The 18053-nt window shown below is 41.0% G+C and overlaps 1 protein-coding gene across 1 annotated transcript; it reads left to right on the forward strand.

The window, feature by feature from the left end:
* The first annotated feature begins 4191 nt into the window (after positions 1 to 4191).
* Positions 4192 to 10649, forward strand: LOC124143357. The gene is made up of 3 exons (XM_046512314.2): positions 4192 to 4538; positions 7433 to 7564; positions 9620 to 10649. The coding sequence occupies exons 1-3, from the start codon at positions 4193 to 4195 to the stop codon at positions 9877 to 9879; spliced, it is 738 nt and encodes a 245-aa protein (XP_046368270.2). The 5' UTR covers position 4192; the 3' UTR covers positions 9880 to 10649.
* The last annotated feature ends 7404 nt before the right edge of the window (positions 10650 to 18053 follow it).

The raw sequence follows: 18053 nt of genomic DNA on the forward strand, positions 1-18053 counted from the left end.
AACAGTTAACAATAGAGCTGTCTGTATTCCAGTAGGAGGAAGACGGAACAATGACACGCACTCCCCATTCATGAATAAATGCATGTACAATGGATCTTGCATAGTATACACAGATTTTTCTTCTGTAATGTTATACAGTAGACAGGTTTTAAAGAAGAAACACAAATCAAGCAAAGTGAGTGAGTGAGTGTGGTTCTACGCCGCTTTTAGAAATATTCCAGCAATATCACGGCGGGGGACACCAGAAATGGGCTACACGTTGTACCCATGTTGCGAATCGAACCCGGGTCTTTCGCGTGACGAGCGAACGCTTTAACCACTAGGCTACCCGACTGCCCCGTCAAGCAAAGTAACCCAAAATAACATAAAGTGTTTATGAATCGAGTTGGATGCATCAAACGTCGAAGTGGATAAAGGACCAATAAATAAACATGTGTTAGGGCTAAGTCGCAATCAAAAGACGGTCCTGGGAAAAGATGATAGGTTATACACCTTTCAAAAGCTATACATGGAAACGGTAAACGTGGTATACAATTATTTCCAGATGTTCATGAAATTTTGTCACTGCTATTTGCAGATGACGTCATCCTTGTCTCAGAATCTATTGCGGGTTTACAGACCCAGCTTAACATCCTTCGTGGGTTTTCAGATGCATGGGGATTAACTGTTAACGTACAAAAATCAAACGCAGTTGTTTTCAGAAGGGGGGGGGGGGGGGGGGGGGGGGGGGGGGCATCCTATCTGCCAATGAGAAATGGACGTACAAAGACACCCCCTACCCTTAGTTTACAGTTATAAGAACTTAGGTGTGATATTTACTTCAACTTTCAAGATGACAAAGTGTATTGCTGATCCAACAAATCATGGAAAACGGGCTTTGATGGAAATAAATATCAATTTGGATAAAATAGGAATGATTAATCCAAAAGTGTATTTTTATAATATTTGATACACAGGCATTACAAATACTTTTATATGGGTCAGAAGTATCGGGTTACCAGCGGTATGATCAATTTGAACGAGTCCATCTTTTAATTTAAAAGTTTTTTAAAGGTGGGAAAACAAACGCCAAATGCCATTGTCTATGGTGAATGTTGTTGCTACCCGCTTTATGTCAATACCCAGGTCCGCATTATAATGTATTGGTTAAGATTAACCCGAATGCATGAAGGGCGTATCCCAAGAAAAGTATATAACATGTTGATGTATTCGACAACATTGGTCATAATTCTTGGGTTGCATCTGTTCGTAACATTTTATTTCGCATGGTTTGGGATTTGTATGGTTAAACCAGTCTGTTGGGGACAATATAGCTTTCATACGGGTATTTAAAACGTGCCTTGTAGATGAATTTCGTCAAAACTGGATGTCAACGCTCAACAGTAGTACCCGATATGTGATGTATAAAAAATATAAAACACTGTTTGAACCTGAAAGATATTTGAGCATTTACAATAGCAAACATGTACGCAGTGTTATTATACGACAGAACGAGGGTAGATGGCAATCTGTTGAACCATGTTTACGCATGTGTCCTGTTTGCAATATGTCTGTTGAAGATGAATATCATTTCGTATTGATCTGTTAACATTATATTGAGCTGCGTAAAGTTTATTTGCCAGAACTGTATTTGAAATTTCCAACTTTATATAAATTTGTGTACAACCGAGGATGAGTTATTAAAACGTCTGCAATATCATGTATATTATGCATACAAAAAAGACATAAAGTCGTAAGATCCATGTAATGTGCTTCACGTTGTATTATTGGCATTGCATTTCTTGTATATGGGCGAAAGGCCTACACACAAATAAACTAATTTTGACTTTTGACTTGACTACTCACCACCAATAGAAACCCTAAACATATAAACAATTAGAGAAGTATGTACGTTAAGAAGCGATGTTTCCAATGTGTAAAACTTAATGACAAAACTAACAATCAGCCAAGTGTTAGCAAGTGTTGACACAGAGTGAATTTTCAGTTACAGTAAACTACGTTTATAACGGACACGCTTATAACGAACTGACGGATATAGCGAACTTACTTTTTTGTCCCGACTATTTGCTGTAGTTATGCTGTATATATGCTTATAACGAACTACGGTTATAACGAACTAAAATAAGGGGTCCATTTGAGTTCATTATATCCGTAGTTTACTGTAGTTTACAACTCATGTCCATGTGTTTGTCGTTGTAAAATAATAGCTCTGATTTATTCGTGGTATATTACTGGCAAATCGATGGGTAATATAAACAATCGTCAACGGGGATTTTGCACGGTAATAAAAGAACCAAACAGGATAAACTTTTTTTTGTATTATTAAAGAATAATCCAGAATGATTTATCATGAATCCGAAATGATACGGAACCAAATAGAAACACACAAATATTACAAACTGTATTATGAAACAGCAATCTATTTTTCGAGTCGATTTACAATTCCGCCCATATCATGAACATGTGTTTATGAATTACTATCAAATAGTAATGACACCAGGTGTTCGCGAAAAGATGAGCTTATCCACCCGTCACAAACACATGCAAAGGCAAGTTAATTGTTCACCTGAATAAAACATGGTCACAATAAGGAATTGCATCGGACATTAAAAACTTGTATGAGTGTTTATATATTTTAGACCAATCTCCAAACGTGTACGCATATGGATTACATAACTGAATTCTGAACGTGATATGCCTACTCACTTTTCCTTTCTTCTGGACATATATTTATACATTATAATGTACAGGACCCTGTTGTACTTGAGCCAGTTGGTAGAGGCCACTGCCCAATTGTTGTAATCATACTAGAAAGGATCCCTAAATGTCATTCCTTATATCGTAAAGTGTATCATTATTCCTTAGCAGACCTAGATGGTTTAAACACCGACTTGTTGAATATTGATGGTGATTTATTATTCTCACCGTGATATGTGAAAACAATTGTTAATAAACTTCCGTCTCGGATGATAAATATTTTGGACTGCCATACTCCTAATAATTGTTACTATAAAATCAAAGAATCCAGTGGATCAATAATGTAATACGCTCATTTATAAGAAATCGCCAACATAAAATAACATTATTCCAACTGATTGGGCAAACATAAGGTTAATCTAAATTCGCGGATAATTCAGTCACTGGTTATTCTCTAAGAATGACAATTTATATTTTACTGGAACTGGGTCGACGTTTCTCCTGGTTTACAGGAGTCCCCAAGTACACTCACAAGCTACTTACGTACTCACCAACTGCTAGAATGCCAAACAAACAGTTAACAATAGAGCTGTCTGTATTCCAGTAGGAGGGAGACGGAACACTGACAAGCACTCCCCATTCATGAATAAATGCATGTACAATGGATTTTACATAGTACACAAAGGTTTATCTTCTGTAATGTTATACAGTAGACAGGTTTTAAAGAAGAAACACAAATCAAGCAAAGTGAGTTAGTGAGTATTGTTTTACGCCACTTTTAGCAATATTCCAGCAATATCACGGCGGGGGACACCAGAAATGGGCTTCACATTGTACACATGTCGGGAATCGAACCCGGGTCTTGCTGTCTTGCTTAACCAGGCCCTCAGCCTTATAAGGTTAATGAGGTCACATAAGCCTTGATGGCAAAGTCATCAGCATGTATGAGAAAGCAGCGTGAACACAATATTTCACACAGTGGAAACATCTAAGAAGATCTTGTTTTAGTACTAAAATCTATTGAAATCATTCCATTGATATCCGGAATGGGACATAACTTAAGGCATGAAAACGTTTGAAAATTTACAAAATTGTATATATTTCCCCTCCTAAGGAAACATCCATATTTGAAACCTTTGTAAACTTAGAAATGGGTCGGAAATTACAGCACCTGTTACAATTAAAAGAAATGCGCTGGAAATACCCTTGATCAAGTGTTTACTGGTGTATCTGAATTCATGGATTGAAATGTCTGCAAATCCGGTCCCAGCATTCATGACAATGGTGCTTGTGCATACGGCAATAATAGATGATCATATTTTTCAAAGGTGTATTTTGCATATCAGATAAACGCCCAAATGTAGATCATATCGGCAAATCCGGTCATTGCATGTATTTCAACTGTATTTGCAATTTTGCAAAATCCTTCTTTTCGTCCCGTGTAGCGTTTCAAGCAAGACGTTCCTTATCACATGTCACACAGTTTCAGAGACTGATGGATTCTGGTAGGAACGGGATGTCTGTGTTGGGGAATATTAATATTGCGATTTTATTGCTGCAAGTCCAAGCATTTCATTGTCAGTTATGTACAGATGAGCGTATCCTGCCGCTACCCGATTTCGATAATGTTGAAGTAAGAGAGTACGTCTTGTGGGAGGTATTCGCAGAGAAACTAGAGTGTTTAAGAAAATGTTACTATGATGTTCGTTGTCACAGCTTCCAGACTGTGGGGGGTTCTTCTGGTAGGTGCACGGGCCATGCTACGGCGTTCTCCAGCCCCGACAAGATCTACTCCCCCACCACTGTTTCGGCGGGAAACAGGATGTATCTACTACCACGAGGTAAGGACTTACATACTTCATTATAATAGGTTCCCGAGGTAGTGAGATGCGGGGTGTGAGGTACGGGGTGTAAGGTACGAGGGTGTGAGGAACGGGGTGTAAGGTGCGGGGTGTGAGGTGCGGGTTGTGAGGTACGGGGAGTGAGGTCCGGGAGTGAGGTACGGGGTGTGAGGTACGGGGAGTGAGGTCCGGGAGTGAGGTCCGGGTTGTGAGGTCCGGGAGTGAGGTACGGGGAGTGAGGTCCGGGGTGTGAGGTGCGGGTTGTGAGGTACGGGGTGTGAGGTGCGGGGTGTGAGGTACGGGGTGTGAGGTACGGGGAGTGAGGTACGGGGTGTGAGGTGCGGGGTGTGAGGTACGGGGAGTGAGGTACGGGGAGTGAGGTACGGGGTGTGAGGTGCGGGGTGTGAGGTACGGGGTGTGAGGTGCGGGGTGTGAGGTGCGGGGTGTGAGGTCCGGGGTGTGAGGGGTTGTGAGGTGCGGGGTGTGAGGTACGGGGTGTGAGGTGCGGGGTGTGAGGTGCGGGGTGTGAGGTACGGGTCGTGAGGTACGGGTTGTGAGGTGCGGGGTGTGAGGTACGGGGTGTGGGGTACGGGTTGTGAGTTACGGGTTGTGAGGTACGGGTTGTGAGGTACGGGTTGTGAGGTACGGGTTGTGAGGTACGGGTTTGGAGGTACGGTTTATGAGGTGCGGGTTGTGAGGTACGGGTGTGAGGTACGGGTTGTGAGGTACGGGTTGTGAGGTACGGGGTGTGAGGTACGGGTTGTGAGGTACGGGGTGTGAGGTACGGGTTGTGAGGTACGGGTTGTGAGGTGCGGGGTGTGAGGTACGGGTTGTGAGGTACGGGGTGTGAGGTACGGGGTGTGAGGTGCGGGTTGTGAGGTACGGGGTGTGAGGTACGGGTTGTGAGGTAGGTACGGGTTGTGAGGTATGGGTGATGAGGTACGGGTTGTGAGGTACGGGGTGAGAGGTACGAGGTGTGAGGTACGGGTTGTGAGGTACGGGTTGTGAGGTGCGGGTTGTGAGGTACGGGATGTGAGGTACGGTTGTGAGGTGCGGGTTGTGAGGTACGGGTTGTGAGGTACGGGTTGTGAGGTGCGGGGTGTGAGGTACGGGGTGTGAGGTGCGGGTTGTGAGGTACGGGGTGTGAGGTACGGGGTGTGAGGTATGGGTTGTGAGGTACGGGGTGTGAGGTGCGGGTTGTGAGGTACGCGTAGTGAGGTACGGGTTGTGAGGTAAGGGTTGTGAGGTGCGGGTTGTGAGGTACGGGTTGTGAGGTACGGATTGTGAGGTACGGGTTGTGAGGTAAGGGTTGTGAGGTAAGGGTTGTGAGGTACGGGTGTGAGGTACGGGGTGTGAGATGCGGTGTGTGATGTACGGGTTGTGAGGTGCGGTGTGTGATGTACGGGTTGTGAGGTACGGGGTGTGAGGTGCGTTGTGTGAGGTACGAGGTGTGAGGTATGGGGTGTGATGTATGGGGTGTCGTGAGGTTTGGTGTGTGAGTTATGGTGTGTGAGGTATGGGGTGTCAGGTGCGGTGTGTGAGTTACGGTGTGTGAGGTATGGGGTGTCAGGTGCGGTGTGTGAGTAACGGTGTGTGAGGTATGGGGTGTGAGGTGCTGTGTTTCAGAAGCGGTGTGTGAGGTATGGGGTGTGAGGTATGGGGTGTGAGGTACGAGGTGTGAGGTGCGGTGTGTGAGTTACGGCGTGTGAGGTATGGGGTGTGAGGTGCGGTGTGTGAGTTACGGTGTATGAGGTGTGAGGTGCGGGGTGTCAGGTGCGGTGTGTGAGTTACGGCGTATGAGGTATGGGGTGTGAGGTGCTGTGTGTGAGTTACGGCGTGTGAGGTATGGGGTGTGAGGTATTGGGTGTGAGGTACGAGGTGTGAGGTGCGGTGTGTGAGTTACGGTGTATGAGGTATGGGGTGTGAGGTGCGGTGTGTGAGTTACGGTGTATGAGGTATGAGGTGTGAGGTGCGGGGTGTCAGGTGCGGTGTGTGAGTTACGGTGTATGAATCATAGGGTGTGAGGTACGATGTGTGAGTTACGGCGTGTGAGTTACGGCGTGTGAGGTACGGGGTGTGAGGTGCGGTGTGTGAGATGCTGTGTGTGAGGTTCCGGTGTGAGGTATGAGTTGTGAGGTACGGGGTGTCAGGTGCGGTGTGTGAAGTACGGGACGTGAGTTGCATTTTACGAAGGTGAACGCAAATAGTTTGCACATAAGGGCCGTGGTGTGTATGCTAGCTTTCGTAGGTGGCAATTGACTTCGAATGACAATAGGTTTAATGCTGTAAGTATAATATTATTCAATAACATTAAGTAAAACAACATTAACAACGGCACGGTCAAGTCAACACACATGCGATATGTCTGAACGACCAGCGTGTGTGGGATTCCAATATTCCGTTTAGATATAAGCCTTTGGGCAGATGTTGATGTTTTGAGGGCAAATCCGTCCTTCCATTTTGAACCAAAGTGGAATTCTTTGAGACCTGCAGCACTTTGGACCTTCAACAAAAAGCTGTGTTACTGACAATCTATTCTAAGCAGGAGCGGTGGGAAGCTAGTCGTCGCGCCGAAGACTCGGGTTCGCTGCCCTCATCGGTAAAACATGAGAATTGTATTTCTGGTGTCCTGCGTTGATGAAATACTGCTAAAACATACTCACTCACTCATTTCTCAAAGCAAAGTTAGTGAGTGAGTATAGTTTTACGCCGCTTTTAGCGATATTCCAGCAATATCAAGGCGGGGGACACCAGAAATTGGCTTCACACTCTTTACCCATGTCGGGAATCGAACCCGGGTCTTCGGGACGAGCGAACGCTTTAACCACTAGGCTACCCGACCGACCCTAAAGCAAAGTTAAACCCAAATCACAATGATGGTGGTTGTGTTTCAGGTTTTCACTACGTTGGCAGTGCATGTACTAGTGATGGCGACTGTACGCTTGAAAACACCTCGTGCAATGATGGAACTTGCAACTGTGACATTGGAATCATGTTTTCAATTGGGAAGAGAGCGTGTGTGACAGGTAATGTTAAAGGTGCACATCAGGAAGGAGAGCGTGTGTGACAGGTAATGTTAAAGCTGCACGTCAGGAAGGAGAGTGTGTGTGACAGGTAATGTTAAAGGTACACGTCGGGAAGGAGAGTGTGTGTGACAGGTAATGTTAAAGGTACACGCCAGGAAGGAGAGCGTGTGTGACAAGTAATGTTAAAGGTACACGTCAGGAAGGAGAGCGTGTGTGACAGGTAATGTTAAAGGTGCATGTCAGGAAGGAGAACGTGTGTGACAGGTAATGTTAAAGGTGCACTTCAGGAAGGAGAGTGTATGTGACAGGTAATGTTAAAGGTGCACGTCAGGAAGGAGTGTATGTGTAACAGGTAATGTTAAAGGCGAACGTCAGGAAGGAGAGCATGTGTGAAGGTAATGTTAAAGGTACACGTCAGGAAGGAGAGCATGTATGAAGGTAATGTGAAAGGTGCATGTCAGGAAGGAGAGCACGTGTGACAGGCAATGTTAAAGGTGCACGTCAACAGAAAGGAGAGCGTGTGTGACAGGTAATGTTAAAGGTGCATGTCAGGAAGGAGGGCGTGTGTGACAGGTAATGTTAAAGGTGCACGTCAACAGAAAGGGGGCGTGTGTGACAGGTAATGTTAAAGGTACACGTCAACAGAAAGGAGAGCGTGTGTGACAGGTAATGTTAAAGGTGCATGTCAGGAAGGAGAGCGTGTGTGACAGGTTATGTTAAAGGTACACGTCAGGAAGGAGAGCGTGTGTGACAGGTAATGTTAAAGGTGCATGTCAGGAAGGAGAGCGTGTGTGACAGGTAATGTTAAAGGTGCATGTCAGGAAGGAGGGCGTGTGTGACAGGCAATGTTAAAGGTGCACGTCAACAGAAAGGAGAGCGTGTGTGACAGGTAATGTTAAAGGTGCACGTCAACAGAAAAGAGAGCGTGTGTGACAGGTAATGTTAAAGGTGCACGTCAACAGAAAGGAGAGCGTGTGTGACAAGTAATGTTAAAGGTGCACGTCAACAGAAAGGAGAGCGTGTGTGACAGGTAATGTTAAAGGTGCATGTCAGGAAGGAGGGCGTGTGTGACAGGCAATGTTAAAGGTGCACGTCAACAGAAAGGAGAGCGTGTGTGACAGGTAATGTTAAAGGTGCACGTCAACAGAAAGGAGAGCGTGTGTGACAGGTAATGTTAAAGGTGCATGTCAGGAAGGAGAGCGTGTGTGACAGGTTATGTTAAAGGTACACGTCAGGAAGGAGAGCGTGTGTGACAGGTAATGTTAAAGGTGCATGTCAGGAAGGAGGGCGTGTGTGACAGGCAATGTTAAAGGTGCACGTCAACAGAAAGGAGAGCGTGTGTGACAAGTAATGTTAAAGGTGCACGTCAACAGAAAGGAGAGCGTGTTTGACAGGTTATGTTAAAGGTGCATGTCAGGAAGGAGGGCGTGTGTGACAGGCAATGTTAAAGGTGCACGTCAACAGAAAGGAGAGCGTGTGTGACAGGTAATGTTAAAGGTGCACGTCAACAGAAAGGAGAGCGTGTGTGACAGGTAATGTTAAAGGTGCATGTCAGGAAGGAGAGCGTGTGTGACAGGTTATGTTAAAGGTACACGTCAGGAAGGAGAGCGTGTGTGACAGGTAATGTTAAAGGTGCATGTCAGGAAGGACAGCGTGTGTGACAGGTAATGTTAAAGGTGCATGTCAGGAAGGACAGCGTGTGTGACAGGTAATGTTAAAACTGTATACTGAAAGTGTTACCCTACTGTAAACTGTAAGTGTTACATGTACTATTTCCCGGAAGTGTTACCACTACTGTATATCGGAAGCGTCCTTCTTCTTTGTTAGCACCATACCCGTGCTCGTGGATTTCACCGAAGTGGTAAACGTCGGAGACCTGCGTCACTTCGGGCTTTCCTCCCACATTAAGCTGACACGCCGCGAGATAACTGGAATACTGTTAAAAGCGTTAAACCCAACTCACTCACTCACTCTTACACCGTAAGTGCCTCTCCTTCTATAAACGTGAAGTGCAGTGTTTGTTATCAGTGTATTAAGAGTGTGTCTCTTCGACAGGTTGCACCGAGTGGGGAAACGAAGCTGTACGATATTTGAAACATTCCATATCTGGCTACAATGATGTTACCCTGACTGGGGTAACCGAGGCTGAATGCCGTCAACGCTGCCTCGCCGCGAACACAAGCACCTTCACCTGTACCACAGCGGACCACCTAAAAAGTGCCTGCTACTTGTCCAGCGCTACCTTTCTGTCCGTTCCAGAAAGCAACCGTAAGGTTGGCACAGCTTATACCCATTACCAGCGCACTTGCTTGTAAATTCACCTTAAGATGTTGTTCATTTATGTAACCAACGTGCCTGTGTAAACTGTGACAAGTTGTCTGTGTGTCAACCTTTGACTTTTAGAAAAGCCTAATGGTGCAACTTTGGTAGCATATATAATTATTTTATAAATCGACATTCCTCGTTATTTCAATTATATGTTTATTTTCTCGAAAGTTCGAGTTTTTCTCGTTATCTCGATTATATTTTCGTGAGTTCAGTTTTAATTTCATGTTTATTTCCCTTCAAATTTCGATTTTTTTCTGGTTACTTTGATTGTGCTCTCCTTAATTCGATTATTTTCTCGTTATTTCAAGTTTATTTCAAAAACACGAAATTTCGAATTTTGTTCTCGTTCTTTCAACTATTTTCTCTGAATAACGATTATTTTCTCGTAATTTCAATCATTTTCTCGAAATTTCAAGTTTGAAAATAAACTTGAAAAAACAGGAAATGATCGAAATTACGAGAAATTATCGAAGTAACGAGAAAGAAATCGAAGTTTTGAAAAAGATAACTGAATAAAGGATTTAAAAAAACAACACATTCCTGCTACCAAAGTGGCACCACTAGGCTTTCGAAGGAATTTAGTAACCTACTTTATGTGTGAAAGCTTGCAAGCTGTGGGTGTCAACCTTTGACTTATGTGTATTCAGTCTATCAATGCAGAGTTGCATCTTTTGGGCGTGCCAAAACGTTAAGAAGTGTAGTCAGATGTACACACAGCGACAAAACGAAACAAGGTAACAATTCAAACATATTTCTGCCAAATCCAACTATTTAATTTGTGGAGAAAGGTTCAAGCCGCAGAGGTCTACAAGCACAGATATGGCTACTGATCCCGCTTGGCTAGGCCTCGTGCCCTCGCAAAATTGTGTCGAAATTTATATCTCCAAAGTTGCCAAAACTTATAACATGCCTTAGCTACGTCACAGTAAGACATTGATTTTCAGTATATTAGACTGTTCTTTTGATAATGAAAGCAATTATCTCTGTAGTTTATCCAGATTCCCAAAGGTTAATTCTGACTCGATTGTCGAATGACAAGGGCGACTCCATGATTGTTTATTTTAAGTGAAAGTAGTCCCTACTTGACCTTTCATATTTGCATCTCTATCCGCATATGACCCCTACGGATATCGTTTTTATCCGTTGGCTTTATCCTGCCGAGAAACCTACCCATTATATGATAAACATTTATCTCTCCCCATTCTTATGCATTTTTAACTATGTATTTTAGTTATTGTATGTTGATGTGTGATAGTTAAATAAACGTTTTATCCCTCCCCATTCAAACGTTTTACTTAAATAAGGCATTTTGTTTGTGTTGATGTGTGATACTTTAATAAACATTTATCTCTCCCCATTCTTATGCATTTTTAACTATGTATTTTAGTTATTATATGTTGATGTGTGATAGTTGAATAAACATTTATCTCTCCCCATTCCAACGTTTTATTTAAATAATGTATTTTGTTTGTGTTGATGTGTGATATTTAAATAAACATTTATTTCTACCGATACTGATGCCTTTTTAAACTATGTATTTTAGTTATAATATGTTGATGTGTGATAGTTAAATAAACATTTATCTCTCCCCATTCAAACGTTTTATTTAAATAATGTATTTTGTTTGTGTTGATGTGTGATACTTAAATAAACATTTATCTCTCCCCATTCTAATGTTTTTTTTAACTATGTATTTTAATTATTATATGTTGATGTGTGAAAGTTAAATAAACGTTTTATCTCTCACCTTTCTAACGTTTTATTTAAATAATGTATTTTGTTTGTGTTGATGTGTGATATTTAAATAAACATTTATTTCTACCGATACTGATGCCTTTTTAAACTATGTATTTTAGTTATTATATGTTGATGTGTGATAGTAAAATAAACATTTATCTCTCCCCATTCCAACGTTTTATTTAAATAATGTATTTTGTTTGTGTTGATGTGTGATACTTAAATAAACATTTATCTCTCCCTATTCTTATGCATTTTTAACTATGTATTTTAATTATTATATGTTGATTTGTGATAGTTGAATAAACGTTTTATCTCTCCCAATCCCAACGTTTTATTTAAATAACGTATTTTGTTTGTGTTGATGTGTGATATTTAAATAAACATTTATTTCTACCGATACTGATGCCTTTTTAAACTATGTATTTTAGTTATTATATGTTGATGTGTGATAGTTAAATAAACATTTATCTCTCCCCATTCCAACGTTTTATTTAAATAATGTATTTTGTTTGTGTTGATGTGTGATACTTAAACAAACATTTATCTCTCCCCATTCTTATGTTTTTTTAACTATGTATTTTAATTATTATATGTTGATGTGTGAAAGTTAAATAAACGTTTTATCTCTCACCTTTCTAACGTTTTATTTAAATAATGTATTTCGTTTGTGTTGATGTGTGATACTTAAATAAACATTTTTCTCTCCCCATTCTTATGTTTTTTTAACTATGTATTTTAATTATTATATGTTGATGTGTGAAAGTTAAATAAACGTTTTATCTCTCACCTTTCTAACGTTTTATTTAAATAATGTATTTCGTTTGTGTTGATGTGTGATACTTAAATAAACATTTTTCTCTCCCTATTCTAATGTTTTTTTTAACTATGTATTTTAGTTATTATATGTTGATGTGTGAAAGTTAAATAAACGTTTAATCCCTCCCCATTCAAACGTTTTACTTAAATAATGTATTTTGTTTGTGTTGATGTGTGATACTTTAATAAACATTTATCTCTCCCCATTCTTATGCATTTTTAACTATGTATTTTAGTTATTATATGTTGATGTGTGATAGTTGAATAAACATTTATCTCTCCCCATTCCAACGTTTTATTTAAATAACGTATTTTGTTTGTGTTGATGTGTGATATTTAAATAAACATTTATTTCTACCGATACTGATGCCTTTTTAAACTATGTATTTTAGTTATTATATGTTGATGTGTGATAGTTAAATAAACGTTTTATCTCTCACCTTTCTAACGTTTTATTTAAATAATGTATTTTGTTTGTGTTGATGTGTGATACTTAAATAAACATTTATCTCTCCCCATTCTTATGTTTTTTTAACTATGTATTTTAATTATTATATGTTGATGTGTGAAAGTTAAATAAACGTTTTATCTCTCACCTTTCTAACGTTTTATTTAAATAATGTATTTCGTTTGTGTTGATGTGTGATACTTTAATAAACATTTATCTCTCCCCATTCTTATGCATTTTTAACTATGTATTTTAGTTATTATATGTTGATGTGTGATAGTTGAATAAACGTTTTATCTCTCCCCATTCCAACGTTTTATTTAAATAATGTATTTTGTTTGTGTTGATGTGTGATATTTAAATAAACATTTATTTCTACCGATACTGATGCCTTTTTAAACTATGTATTTTAGTTATAATATGTTGATGTGTGATAGTTAAATAAACATTTATCTCTCCCTATTCTTATGCATTTTTAACTATGTATTTTAATTATTATATGTTGATTTGTGATAGTTGAATAAACGTTTTATCTCTCCCCATCCCAACGTTTTATTTAAATAATGTATTTTGTTTGTGTTGATGTGTGATATTTAAATAAACATTTATTTCTACCGATACTGATGCCTTTTTAAACTATGTATTTTAGTTATTATATGTTGATGTGTGATAGTAAAATAAACATTTATCTCTCCCCATTCCAACGTTTTATTTAAATAATGTATTTTGATGGGGTTGATGTGTGATACTTAAATAAACATTTATCTCTCCCCATTCTAATGTTTTTTTAACTATGTATTTTAATTATTATATGTTGATGTGTGAAAGTTAAATAAACGTTTTATCTCTCACCTTTCTAACGTTTTATTTAAATAATGTATTTTGTTTGTGTTGATGTGTGATACTTAAATAAACATTTATCTCTCCCCATTCTTATGTTTTTTTAACTATGTATTTTAATTATTATATGTTGATGTGTGAAAGTTAAATAAACGTTTTATCTCTCACCTTTCTAACGTTTTATTTAAATAATGTATTTCGTTTGTGTTGATGTGTGATACTTAAATAAACATTTATCTCTCCCCATTCTAATGTTTTTTTTAACTATGTATTTTAGTTATTATATGTTGATGTGTGAAAGTTAAATAAACGTTTTATCCCTCCCCATTCTAACGTTATATTTAACTAAGGTATTTTGTTTGTGTTGATGTGTGATACTTAAATAAACATTTATCTCTCCCCATTCTTATGTTTTTTAACTATGTATTTTAGTTATTATATGTTGATGTGTGATAGTCAAATAAACATTTCGCAGTCCCTGTTCTAATGCGTTTCTTCATAATGTATTTTATTTATGTCTTGATGTGTGACACTTCAATAAACATTTTAACTCTCCACATTCTAAGTAACTACACTCTTCAAAAACAAAAGAAACGCACGGGTAGATATTTTGTAAATTTATTGTACCTAATAAAGTCGATACATTTAATTTAATATCGCAGATACAAATATGAAATTTTGGAGCTCGATAATCACATATTGTCGTGGTACAAAGGCATTGAAAACTGTTCTTTGTCATGTCACATAAGAACACAAGGTTGCGCTGAACTCAGCATCTCGTGTGACCGCCCCGGGCAGCAATCACGGCTCTGCATCTCCTCGGCACTGACTGGATAAGTGTACGAATTCTGTCCTGCGGAATTCTGCGCCATTCTGTTTGTCACGCGTTGGCCAGTTGTGGGAGTGTCTGCGGTGTGTTTTGACGTTGACGTACACGTCGATCGAGTACATCCCAGAGGTGTTCGATTGGGTTGAGATCTGGAGATCTCGACGGCCAGGGCAAGAGGTTGATGTTGGCATTATGAAGGTAGTCTACCGTAATACGAGCTGTGTGCGGTGGAGCGTTGTCCTGTTGAAACAGCTCCCTCTGGCGGTCAATGATTGGAAGAAGGAAAGGATGAAGAATTTGATTCATCTAGCGATATTCTGTCAATTTTCCCTGAACCACAACGAAGTCAGATCCCCCATGACACTACCTCCACCAAAATCGTCGAATTCACGTACACAATGTAGGGCAAAACGCTCATTTCGACGACGATAAACACGTTGTCTTCCATCTCGCCGGGGAAGAAGAAATCGTGATTCATCGCTAAACCACACTCGTCTCCAGTTTCTCAAATTCCAAGTCTGTAAGGTATGGCACCAACGCAAGCGTCGCTGTCGATGGATCTGTTGCAACACAGGGACACTAACTGGTCTTCTGGGTCGGATTCCAGCTTTGCGAAGATGGTTCCTGACAGTCTGGTCCGATATCGTCTTCAAACCAAGGATGCGTCCTGCATCTTCGCAGCTGTGGCATTGCGATGACGTATGTGGAACAGTCGAATATAGCGATCCTATGTAGGGGTGGTAACTCTTGGTCTGCAGTGGAATTTAGCTGTGTGTATCGGTCCCAAAGGCGGCAAATGGCGCTGTGGCGGACGTGGAACTGGCGCGCGATGAAGACTGCGATTCCCCTCAAGATGAGACAGTGAGCCTGACCTCCCGATCCCGTTATTCGCCTCCCACCAGAGTGAGTGAGTGAGTGAGTAAGTATTGTTTTACGCCGCTTATTGCAATATTCCAGCAATATCACGGCGGGGGACACCAGAAATGGGCTTCACAGATTGTACCCATGTCGGGAATCGAACCCGGGTCTTCGGCGTGACGAGCGAACGCTTTAACCACTAGGCTACCCGACCGCCCCCTCCCACCAGAGGCATAATCGCCTTTTACGGCAAGCATGGGTTGTCGAAGACCTTTTCTCAACCCGGATCTTCAAGGCCCGCACTGCACTTGTTGAAATCTTATGGTACGTTATGCGTAGAGCTTTATGGCAATATGAGTGAGTGAGTATGGTTTTACGCCGCTTTTAGCAATATTCCAGCAATATCACGGCGGGGGACACCAGAAATTGGCTTCACACATTGTACCCATGTCGGGAATCGAATCCGGGTCTTCGGCGTGACGAACGAACGCTTTAACCACTAGGCTACCAGACCGCCCCTATGACAATATGAAGCAAAAGAAATAACTCTATAACTTCTTTTTTGAAACTCCATTCACTAATAAAGAGGTTCCTGGAACTATTCAACATGAAATGATTGAAAGATGTGTTGTAGCGATTTGAAATGTATGACGGTAATCACAATAATAACGATTCATTCTGTGGCATTTGGTGATATATTTGGTGTACCTTCATAACTTAAGTCTTACAAACCAAGCCACGCCCTCACTTGTGGAACGTTACAACAATACGATATTGTCGGTGTCGATGTAATTTTCGATGAAAATGAGGTGTCGTTTAGCTGGAACTTGGCCTGATTCTACAAACCGGACTAAGCGCTAAGGTGATCGTAGCTCCGTTACTTTAACATAGGCTTACGGTCGTCGTAGCGCTAAGGTGATCGTAGGTTCCATACTTAACATAAGCTTACGGTCGTTGTCGCACTTAAGTGATCGTAACTCCCATACTTTAACATAGGCTTACATAGATAACCATCACATTGTTTGATTGTATACTTTCTTTTGCCGGTAATTTATATTTCTATTTTTTAACGTGGAGATCAGTTGTTGTCTTTTGTCTCAATATTATATTCGTTTGATCTAAACTGAGGAACAAAAGAAACAATACCTCTCAATTGAGTTTATACTTACTTACTTATATTGGAGATTTTACGTGCGCTTTCCGACTGCAGCGTATTTCGCACACGGTTGAGTTTATCGTGTGTTTGATTTTCAATTGAAAATATCCGAAGTTAGCGATATTATATGAACTGTACCGGCGCTTAGTCAGCATTTAAAGAATACTTCCAGGTGGCTTTAGTTTTGAAAATATAATTTGATTTGAAACCCTGTGTAACTCGTGAAGTACTCGTGTGCAACCTCTGTGCAAGCGCCCTCTGTGCAACTCGTGAAGCACCCGTGTGCCACCCATGTGAAGCACCCTCTGTGCAACTCGTGAAGCAATCGTGTGCCACCCATGGGAAAGCACCCTCTGTGTAACTCGTGAAGCACCCGTGTGCCACACCTGTGCAAGCACCCTCTGTGCAACTCGTGAAGCAATCGTATGCCACCCATGTGAAGCACCCTCTGTGCAACTCGTGCAGCAATCGTGTGCCACCCATGTGCAAGAACCCTCTGTGCAACTCGTGAAGCAATCGTTTGCCACCCCTGTACAAGCATCCTCTGTGTGACCCGTGAAGCACCCGTGTGCCACCCCTGTGCAAGCACCCTCTGTGCAACTCATGAAGCAATCGTGTGCCACCCATGTGCAAGCACCCACTGTGCAACTCGTGAAGCAATAGTATGCCACCCATGTGCAAGCACCCTCTGTGCAACTCGTGAAGCAATCGTGTGCCACCAATGTGCAAGCACCCTGTGTGCAACTCGTGAAGCACTTGTGTGCAATTCATGTGCTTCGCGCGAAGAACACGTGGACCTTGCGGAGAGCAATGAGCGTGAAGGCTGCAACGTAAAGCAATATTACACAGGTATGTCAGGACATTCCAGGAACATATTCAATCACCTCAGTAATCAATCAATCTACGAGAGGTAAGCAGGCTAAACATAGAACTATAAAACCTGTTCACTGACGAACCTTTATGGCGGACAGTAGGCAAATAAACCAGAATGCGTCCGATTAATGGTGCATATCTTTTAGAGGGACCAGCCTTGGGAAAAACATGATTATGTTAACCTGGTTCCCCTGTTGGTTCGCGTTCGGCGCTGTATAACCGGATATATATATATATATATATATATATATATATATATATATATATATATATATATATACGGCGCTGTATATTATTGTATACTCCCCATGGAGTTGAGAATGATGATTGGAATGCAACGGATCCACTGATCGGGAAACAAATGAAACCGTATTTGAACAGATACTTGTACCTGGTTGCCTGTGGAATATAACAACAACAACAACAACAACAACAACAACAACAACAACAACAATAATAATAATAATAATGATAATAAAAATAATAACAACAACTATAAGACACTTCTCTACTGATGTCATTGGTGTTCATAATCCGCCATTTGCTTTCATTCAACGCCGAGGACCAATGAACGTTGGGCTTACTGTCGTCCAATCGCAGC

This window comes from Haliotis rufescens, unplaced genomic scaffold (assembly GCF_023055435.1).
Source record: "Haliotis rufescens isolate VD_foot unplaced genomic scaffold, xgHalRufe1.0.p SCAF_14, whole genome shotgun sequence".
NCBI lineage: Eukaryota > Metazoa > Mollusca > Gastropoda > Lepetellida > Haliotidae > Haliotis > Haliotis rufescens.